Below are 10,520 nucleotides of genomic sequence, written 5' to 3' on the forward strand. Positions count from 1 at the left end.
AGGGCCTGCGAGCATTGGTGCAGTGAATGCAGATGCCCACCCCTCATTAGGCTCTAAATACGGTGTCCAAGGTTTTCCTACAATCAAAATCTTTGGTTTTGACAAAAGTAATCCAAAACCTTACAATGGTAAGTCCCAATACTTTTTGCAATTCGGTAATAAAAGCTGATAGCCAAGTGTGTATAGTTCATTTTAATGTAGCCAAAGGTAGTTGTTACATGTTAGTTCTCTGTATATTACATATTTGTAAAATTGTTAAAAAACATTATTATGTTTAAAACCTTTGTTTTGTTTTTTAAAAAAATGTTTTGTTTTTTGAAACAATTGTTTTGGTCTAAAGCCTAAATTAGTAATAAATTGAGATGATACTTATTGTCCCGAACTCGCATCTCATTTTATATTCAGGTGCAAGATCTGCAGATGCCATCACTGATGCAGCAATGAAAGCAGTTCGCGAGATGGTAGAAGATCGAAAAAGTGGAAAAAAAGTAAAATTAGATCCTTCATAATGGGAAACTTTGTTAACCAAGTTTAAGTAATATGGGCTAACTTTGACATAAATCTTCAAAGTAATGGTGTGCCCTGCTGTAGGATCTCACTCACCTTCGTAGAATTAATACTTGTTGTGTGTTAGTGTTACTTTACGGGACTTTACTGTGAATATCTTAACATTACTGCTGGCTTGTACTAAACCAGGGTTTCACAATATTTCTGTAGAAACACACAGCACACTGAAGCTTTTCAAGGTTAAATCACAATTTTAAGCCAATATTTATTTATTCTCTCAGAACTTATGCTTAAATAATAAATGTTTCATGGCTCACAAATGAAATTAAATAACCTTCCGTTAAACAACCATTATTTACATCATTTGGTATTAAAGTAATAGCAACTCTGTCCCAAATGTCTCTCACAGTATTTAGTTCTGTTCTCTCTTGAAATAATAAATCATTTGTTTATTGCTGATTGCAGCGTGGAGGTGGTGGTGGTGGACAAAGTCGAAAAGAGGAAAAATCATCAAGTGATGATGTCGTCACGCTTACCGATTCAAACTTTAGAGAACTTGTACTTGAAGGGAAAGAAACTTGGTTCGTTGAATTCTATGCACCGTGGTGTGGACATTGTAAAAAGTAAGTAATAATACTAAGTAGAGATTTCTCAGCTTAATTTATGGAAAAGTTCCACAAGTTGTTTGGAAAATAAAGCAAGAAAAAGTAATGTCTGTGATAACGGCAGACAAATGCTTCTCCCCATTGGCACTATAGCATTAAAGAGAACAGCAGTGGCGCAGTCATCCAAACAAAAGGAATTAATTGGGGCTTTTTTAATAAAAATTATTTTTTTAAATAACACCCCCTTTTTACATTGTGATAGATGTACATGGGTCTATATAGAAATTTGTATAAATAGGTAACCCCCTAAATAAGTTTTTTTATTAGGATTGAAAGGAAGGGGGTTGGGAAGTTATTTCTTGGTATTTAGTTATGCCACAACACATTATTCTAACATTGCATTAATATTACTTTTACTTCTCATATTACAGTCTTGCACCACAGTGGGCGAGAGCAGCAACTGAAGTGAAAGATAAGACTGAAGGAACGATCAAACTCGGTGCATTAGATGCAACAGTTCATCAAGCTACTGCTCAGCAATACGGGGTAAGCAGTTAATTTAAACATTCTTTCATACTAAAAGGCAGGATTATTTCAGCCTCCGTAACTAGTCTGGTTCTAATTTTAATTTTGCTGTGTTTGATATTTCAAATGGTAAACAAGGGTTATTACAAAATAATTTTAATTTGAGGGAAAATATTTAATTCATTATAACCTACATAATAGGTATTTCGCAATTTTGGTTATATCTGTGTTGAATAAATTTCACATGAAAGTTTGTATTTTATCTTTTAGAAACTGTTGTTCGTATGAGTTTCCCGCTTTGGGTAATTAATATTTAATTTGTTACAGATCCGTGGTTATCCAACCATTAAAATTTTTAAACAAAATGAGAAGAGCAGCCCAATAGATTACGATGGGTCACGCGATTCGAGTGGTATCGTCAACAAAGCCATGGAATATTATGTGGAAAATATCGACCCACCAACTGTGAGTTGGATGAGTGAACAACTTGTTTGTGGGGGGTTTACACAATATTGACAACACTGTTGAAACCAATGTATTTATTCACAGTATTGTAGGTTAAAATGGGACATGTGTTGTTAATTGTGAAAAACATGATTAGGAAATAAGGTGTATTACGTGGTAACTGCTAATGGTATCCTTTCTTACCCAATAATAGTTTTTGTCTGCTTACATACCTATGATACCATCATTGGTAACTGAAAAAAAAACTAAAGTAACTTGCGTGCAAGATGTGTATGAAGCCACTTCATAAAGAACATTGGTGCTATAAAGATTATTCACCACCACCACACACAAGTATATATACATGATCGTTATGATTATAAACATGATCGTCATGTTTATACGAATATCTATTTTAGATTTATGAACTTGTAAGTCAAGAAGTGTTTGATGAGAATTGTGGAACCCATCTTTGTATTCTTGCTTTCTTACCTGATATTGCCGATGATGGTTAGTCTCATTATTTTTATCTGTGTTTTATTTGTGTTTTTTGGCAAGACATAGCGGCAATTGCTCCCAGTAGTCACTACTGGATTGTTTAGAATTGTCATTCATGTAGAAAAACAATTACTGACAAAGTTACATGTTTGGTGGTTGGTATTTCTAACCTGGCTTGAGGTGTATAAAACAGTACCTGTTTTGGCGACCTTGTGAGGAATGAGCAAGTTCATTGATTCAAAATATTCCCCACCACCAGGTAAAGATGGTAGGAACAGATATATAGATTTGTTGAAATCACTTGGTGATCGATTCAAGAAACAAAGATGGGGATGGGCTTGGCTTCCTGCTAATGCAAATCCAGAATTGGAAAAATCATTGAAAGTTGGTGGATCAGGTTACCCGGTATGTAAAGCAATGATATAAGTGGATATGCATTTAAAAAGGGAGGCCTTTTAATTTCTCACAAAAACATGCAGTGGCAGCTTATTGTACTGTTTGGAAATCCAATGTTTAATGCGACCAATTCTTAATTGTTTACCATATTGAAGGCAACCTGAATCGGATGGCAAATGGTTGATTTAGAAAATAAATCCGTAGCTTTACTAAGAATAATCACCTGTAGCAATAAATAAAAACTAAATTGAGTGAATCCAATTAGCAATTTGTAAAACAATTATTAACAAAAATGATTTAAAAAAATTTAAAACTTGTTTTTTTGCCACCACAGGCTCTTGTGGCTTTAAACAAGAAAAAGGATGTTTATGCATTATACATGGGTGCATTTAGTGATGATGGTCTTGGCCCATTCCTCAACCAATTGACTTACGGACGCAGTCGGCTCAGTACTCACACACTATCTGAAGGAAAACTACCTGAAGTGAAAACCCGTGAACCCTGGGATGGAAAAGATGCACCACCGGTATTCAATATTATATTTCTTGTAATTTAAGACGTGTTTAATTATAGTTATAAAGATAATGACCAGGGTTTTTAAAGATTTGTTTTCATGTTATTGTATTATTTATGTTCTCATGCCCTGTGTCCTGTATGCTAGATAACTTTTTATTTAGTACCAGATGTTTGCACTTAACTGTTCCTATATAGGGTTAAGAGTTTTACAATTAGTTCCTTTTTATTTAGATGGAATTCGTGGATGAAGACCTCAGTGATTTTAAATGGGATGATGAATTATGATGTAACAATAGCAGCGTTAATAACAGTTCCATGGTTTACAAATATTCAATGTGAAGCAGCAAAATTTTATTTTTCCACCTTGCCGCTAGGTGGGGTGATGTGCAATATGAAAAAGAAATTAAGCAACCAAACACGGCAGTAAAATGTGCCTTTGTTTAAAAGTTTCAATAAAACATATTCTAGATTAATAATTCTTGATTTGGATGTAAAATGTTTGTCACCTGATACAACAAATACAATAGCAGCCTTTTTTCAATGTTTGTTGTCAACATCTACACACTATGACTAGTCATGAAGTTCCCACAAAAAATGACTCACACGGTTGTTCCGTTTAATATACCTCGTGCCAGCTTACAAGTTACTTTCTCATTCCCAGCTTAGTCGCCACAAGAAAACGGGCTGAAATGGGGGTGTATGCTGGTTTACGCTAAACGGGGGTGTAAGCTGGTTACGCTGAACTGTCTATATTGACGTCGATTTAAAAATGTTAACGGAAAATACTGAAACTGTTACCGAAAACTAGCTTGCAAAAATATGCCCGTTTTGAAAAATAGATAATGTGTGATTCGGTTAAGTTAGGGCGTTAAAATATTTTTTGAAAAAAATCAGTCCTCTGATTCTGAAGTTTATTGTAAGCATCATTGGACGAAAATGAAGAACACCAAACGAGTTTTTTTTAATGAAATAAAATCGCGTCAACGGGGCCTGGTACATTTTATGCGTTTAATATCAAGGCGAACCTTTTTCATGATAGTAGTTCGTAATCTAGGTTACGAACGTCAAAACTTTTATAATCTATACCTTGGGGCAAGATTAACGCTGCATCAAACACTTTATTACAAATATAATTCTCGGTATACAATGTATATTTAATGTAGTTCGAATATTCGTCACAAGTTATTTATCTTCCTTGACAAACAAATTCTCATTCTTTACATCTCCGATGTCGAAAACTTTCTCACTTTCTAAAAAGGTAGCTGTGCAAGAATATAGCTCGCGATCTGAAGAATGCATTTGCGGTTCATTAAATTAAATGTAGAGAAGGCGGAGAAAGAGAGAGAGATCTGGATCAGTGTAACAAACTGCATGCAAGAGAACAGTTGTGGGCTACAGGCATACAATATATCACGGTCGCGTATGTAGCGAGGTTTAAATAGTTTTGAGTTGTATTTTTATCTTGATTATTCGCAAGTGCTATTGGAAACTGTCAAGGTCAACTATATCGTATAAGATATATATGTGTTTTGTATAGTAGGTATATATCGTAAGGTGGGGCAAGTTAGGACACCTGTAACACATGATTTCTAAATACCCTGGACGTGTTTTAAATAATTAACAAGGGTCTATGAAAGTCGAGAAGATACGGTTTTATAATTCGTTAAATGTTCTTTGTTTACTACCAAATGGAACGAGAAAATAGAATGAAAAGATAACCCATCTTGCCCCACACTACTACTACACACACACACACATATATATATATATAAATAACTCTAAACAACAAGTTTATATTAGGCACAGACAATTTTGTTTATTTCCTAGTTAAGGTAAATACTTTTCTGCACGGGCTAACAATGGATTTTAAGTGATTGTCCCAACTAACTTACTCGTACTTGTTGCGCAACAGTATAACTGAGGGTCACGCGTAATTATACTTAGTTTAGCAAACCAGCTTCAATTTTTATCGATTTTGTTAGGACTGTCTGAGAAATCTTTTTTTATCCATTTGTAGAAAACATATTTTTTGTACACCATACAAGGTAAGTATGGATAAAGTTGACGCAACTTTAATGGGAAGCGCAATTGGCTCAACCATAGCTCTTATTCTTATTGCGTCATATCTTTTTATTTGTTCACTGAGTAGAGCGAACCATTGGATACATCTTATTCGGAAAGGGTAAGTCAGCATATCTCGTGATAAAAATGTGCACGTATTTCGATAACAATTCGTGACCACGCTCATACAATATTATGATATGTTGCACTTAAGCACACACGGTTTGTAATTACAAGCTTATACCACTGACAATATTAAGATGATTTTCCAGCATGCTTGTATGCATCACTGTTTAGTGGAAATTTTATATTTCCAGAAACTCATCGAAGAAAGCAACTACAGCTGCAACGAATGTCATCGAAACACGCCCACGTAAATTGTTTGCTTAAATTTTTAAAATCAAAACCTGGGCATTTCTTCTTTGTATTCCTTTAAATGTGTGTCACAATATTAAAATACTTTCTACGTTAACAGTTTTTGCTATTCTAAACTTGGCATGTTTTGTTTTAGTTAACTCCGGCAAGACAAACAGTTCTCGGGCACACGTCATACTCTACACCATATGTTCCTTTCTTATATCTGTAATTGTGTTGAGAGCTTTTCTCTACGTCGTTCTTATGATCTTGGGAACTAAAGCTGGCGAGTTGGCGTGCGACCTTATACTTGAAACCGCTACTTTATTATCGGGATTGGGGTAAGTGGAAAAATATGATTTGAAACATCTGAATATACAGTGATATTGGAGTAAGATTTGACATGTTTTCTTTTAATTTTGCCCATTTGTGGTGAACAAACAGTATATATATCGAAATATATAACCGTAGCCACGCGACTCTGAAAACAAGTTAATTGTTAATTTGGTAAAGCAAGGTCTGGAAATATGTGATTCAGCTGCTAAGAGTATCCCATCTTACGCCACACTTCTTTTTTTGTGTTGATAGTATTTCCGGGTACTTTTCTTGGATAGCATGAAACTACGTCGTGAAATTGATAAATTAAACTTTTATAACTATCCGAAAAGCTTTCACTTTCCATAAACAGTGTTCGCCCACTCAGAATAACTAATTGTTTTATTCTCACAGACTCGTGTTCGTGTATGCATTTGTGTGGAGGTGCCAGCGATATTTTTATTTCTTGAAGGAATTTCATCGCTTTTATACAAAACCAATCCGAATGATCAGTTGGTGCATAGCGTTTATTATGACGATCACAGCTATGGTATGACAATATTCATAAATCATTGATACAAAAATGGCCACCTTCGTTGTCAACGGATTCATAAATATTGAACTGATGGCAAACTTTCAAATCTCATTTTCTTCATATAGATTGTACACCTTATAATATTGACTGATTGATAGTTTACGTCTTACGAGATTGCGTACTGAGACCTGTAGTTATAAATGAATGAGAAGGAAGCACCTATACAGTCGTTACATAACACACGAAACTCTGTTAGTGACTACTGGGTCAAAGGTATTGCCGTTAAGGGTATTTTCGAAGACACACACGTCCACACGAAGAGTTACTTGGCGATTTTTATATAAATCGTTAAACCGATATTTTTTGTTTTTTTATCTCCAATTAAAGCTATATTGACCCCTGCCCATTTTCTTCATGTTTATATCTTGGGTTTTTCACAAAACTTAAACTAATTTTATCAGACCAAATCCAACTGTACGAAATAGTTTAGCCTATTCCATTAAACTACGATTTGTTGAACCGTAAGAATACTGTCGAATAATAATGTAACATTTTTTATAGTCCGTTATTAAATAGGTGCCGGTAAAAGGAGGTTTAGGAGCGTCCCAACGTGCCCCATGTACCGATTTACACCACGATACATTCGTTTATTTAATATAAAAATCATTTTGAGAAAACCATTTTCACATTTTATTTTTATTTAGACACGACTTATGCTGTATATGATGGGTTGGAAGTATGGAGCTCAATCCTCACCAAGTGCATACGGTTGCCGGATGCTTGCGTTTAATGAAAACGGAACTTATGTGTCATACATGGAGCGAAACTTGTTGCTTATGTACAACACTGTTATGGGATCTGTGATCAGTGTTCTTGGGTTTGGACTTTATTTCAATCTATGGTTTCGCAGTAATCGAACAGGTGGTGAGAACATTATGGTGTTGTGGCTTTGGTAGGATGGGAATTACAATCCCATGGTGCCTAATTAAGTTTAATCATAGTTTATTGAATCAAATTGTCAACGAAATGCTCAAATTCGAGCCCAGAGGCGACTTTAACTAAAATAACGACAAGATTGTCATTTCTAGTGTTGTCTTGATTGTCAGTTTATCATGACAGCTACAGGTGTTAATTTAATTTAAATTATGGGCAATATACGGATTCGTAGGCCTGCACCGAATCTATATTATACTGATTCTCCGCTGGCTTTAGGGATTTTGTTTTATAATTATTATTGCAATAAAGAATTGACAGGCGCATCGGGCATTGCGGTTTCCTGCCTTCTGCAAAACCAGCTGCTTCGTTCTACGGTGTGTTCCTTATTTATGTTGGTATCTGCTGTTATTCCTGAAATCTTACTGTGGTTTGTGATTCCTGGCAACCTACCGGCAGTTCTCACTTATGTGGTTGAGGATGCCAGCTTCATTGTTCAGGTGCGGTTTTAATTCGTGCCAATGTTAATTAAAATAGAATATAATACAACTGTTAAGTGGCGCCAAATGAATTAGGAACCTACTAAACTGACCACGCTGGAATACGTGGTTCATTTTACCATAAACTGTTTTGTAACGGACAATTAGTTCCCTTTTGTGATTATGGTTCGAAACTCCAGCCTGCTGGTAGTGTATATATTCGCAGGTCGTCAGTATGTTCTGTTGTTTGGGCGATTGGAAGACAGCATTCTTTCCAGACGTAATTCAAAATCTTGTGTGTTGTGTTATGTGTAGGAGGCGTGGCAATATAAACATGCAGAACACTGCTGATCACTCTGCTGATGAATCGGGACGAACCTACGTCCTTGAGGAAATAACTCACTAAACATTTTCATTAGATCCCGTTGCTAATATATAGCACATAAAACGTTGTAATACTGTTTCACACGCAAGCCTCATATTCGTGGTGAGACTACTTGCGTCTGTAGAAAACAAAAATCGTTTTCTAATAACAAAAAACCACTTTGGTTCCCTTTAATAAGCGAAATCAATTCAATTTGGTGTTCTTAATTGCTTTATTGTGCGACACATTTCCAAATAAATATTCAAACGAACATGCAATCAAGTGTTTGGTTTCTGTGTTTGAACTAATAAAGATACGTGTTCAGTTTATTAGATAATGCCTATAGATCCGGGCGCAATTTCACAACAACAAAGTTGTATATACCTTATTATTTAAATTTTATTTCAGACATACGACATTCCTTAAAACACCTTAACCTCCGAAAAATAAAGAGTTAGCCTATTATGAATGACGTAACTTGGGATTGACTTTATTAATATTTGTGTAATTTGAATACATTTATAGCTTCTCGGTTTTTCGTGAATAAGTTTATAAGACATATATTTTCAAAACGCCTATCCGGCAATTTATAGCAGACAAATTATGGGTTTATGTGTTATGGAAGTTGACTTTAAATTGTCTACTTTTCAATTGACGCAGAAACTTTTTCTAAATCAAACAAAGAAAGTTTCGTCTTGCTATTTCATCATCATTTAAAGTTGGCCGTCATCAAAGCGTCGGTCAATGCAAGGCAGAGTGATTAGCTTTAGACACGTCATTATGCCTGACTTGAGTAAGTGCAGAAACATTCCGATTGTTAAACTTAGTTTGCTATAAATTGTTTTGCTGGAATTTAAATAACTTTTATTGTGATTATAGTTTTATAAATTAGGTTTAAAATAATAATTGAACGTGTATGTTATCATCCTATTTATAGTTTATTGTTTTGTTATATTCGTGTGTAAAGAATTTGCATATTCGAATCGTTGCGTGTTTTCTGTTACATAGAGTACGTGGTATCAATTAACAAGCAATGTCGTATAGCTCCTCTTGTTCATCGAAGTGACAAAATAATACCAAGTATTTCAGTACTTGGAAAATTTCCGGTAAAAACAACTTTTGTATATGTGCATGAACAGTGGCGCAGCCAGGAAAAAAAAAAGGGGGGGGTTTCAATCGCGCCGTAAGGCGCGAAAAAATTTTTTCAAAACCCCCCCCTTTTCGCTTGAAAACCCCCCCCTTTCTTTATTCTGAACGGGAGAAATCTCGGACACTAATTTAGAGCGATATAATGTTTCTTTATTCTGAACGGGAGAAATCTCGGACACTAATTCAGAGCGATATAATGTTTCTTTATTCTGAACGGGAGAAATCTCGGACACTAATTTAGAGCGATATAATGTTTCTTTATTCTGAACGGGAGAAATCTCGGACACTAATTTAGAGCGATATAATGTTTCTTTATTCTGAACGGGAGAAATCTCGGACCACGTTGTGGGAAAGTTAGCACGCGACGTCAAACATTGAGGTCAATATTGGGGACAAAAGAATTTGTGTGACTTAATACTACGACGGGCCGCTACAATGCTTATTTCAAAATTTAAAGAGAAACTAATTTTTCACGTTTGCTTAGTCTGCTGTCAAATTATTGCGCTCTTCATTTTTTAATTTTAACTTGGGTTAAGACAACGACAAAATGTCATTCGCGCCTTTAATGTATAAGAGTGGATAGCGTCATTTCGCGTTCAAAAATCAGACACAATTTATCAAAACCAAATATACAGACTCTGCAGGCATTCCCTCCGACCCAAGATGCGTCCAAGTTAATGATTTCTCTTCGTTTTTTTTATCTTTCTTTCTCTTATTATGAGGTCATACATACGCAGAAAAAAGACAAAGGCTTGCAAGTCACATGATACAAAGAAGCAATATACCACATTACCATAGTATATCAATATCGTTAAAATCAAGTATACAAATATGCAGCG

At 35.1% G+C, this 10,520-nt stretch overlaps 2 protein-coding genes across 5 annotated transcripts in view; both read left to right on the forward strand.

Annotated features, from left to right (window-relative positions):
• LOC100175296 (protein disulfide-isomerase A6-like) overlaps nt 1–4,032 on the forward strand; it is a 7,064-nt gene extending 3,032 nt beyond the window's left edge. The window contains exons 6-14 of the mRNA XM_026840714.1: nt 3–128; nt 406–488; nt 973–1,130; nt 1,544–1,658; nt 1,965–2,102; nt 2,501–2,591; nt 2,839–2,984; nt 3,310–3,501; nt 3,723–4,032. Of these exons, the coding sequence (XP_026696515.1) occupies nt 3–128; nt 406–488; nt 973–1,130; nt 1,544–1,658; nt 1,965–2,102; nt 2,501–2,591; nt 2,839–2,984; nt 3,310–3,501; nt 3,723–3,776 (1,103 nt within the window). The 3' untranslated portion in view covers nt 3,777–4,032. The remainder of the gene's footprint in view (nt 1–2; nt 129–405; nt 489–972; nt 1,131–1,543; nt 1,659–1,964; nt 2,103–2,500; nt 2,592–2,838; nt 2,985–3,309; nt 3,502–3,722) is intronic.
• A 184-nt stretch (nt 4,033–4,216) lies between these two features.
• LOC100185483 overlaps nt 4,217–10,520 on the forward strand; it is a 6,921-nt gene continuing 617 nt past the window's right edge. The window contains exons 1-7 of one of the 4 annotated variants that reach the window (XM_026840501.1): nt 4,217–5,673; nt 5,870–5,925; nt 6,064–6,247; nt 6,636–6,771; nt 7,461–7,677; nt 8,002–8,189; nt 8,395–8,803. In XM_026840501.1, the coding sequence (XP_026696302.1) occupies nt 5,543–5,673; nt 5,870–5,925; nt 6,064–6,247; nt 6,636–6,771; nt 7,461–7,677; nt 8,002–8,189; nt 8,395–8,574 (1,092 nt within the window). In that variant the 5' untranslated portion in view covers nt 4,217–5,542 and the 3' untranslated portion in view covers nt 8,575–8,803. Of the gene's footprint in view, nt 5,674–5,869; nt 5,926–6,063; nt 6,248–6,635; nt 6,772–7,460; nt 7,681–8,001; nt 8,190–8,394; nt 8,804–10,520 lie in introns of those variants that run through there. The other 3 variants (XM_026840500.1, XM_026840502.1, XM_026840503.1) reach the window with 3 other exon arrangements.

The sequence above is a fragment of the Ciona intestinalis genome, chromosome 2, assembly GCF_000224145.3.
Source record: "Ciona intestinalis chromosome 2, KH, whole genome shotgun sequence".
Lineage (NCBI taxonomy): Eukaryota > Metazoa > Chordata > Ascidiacea > Phlebobranchia > Cionidae > Ciona > Ciona intestinalis.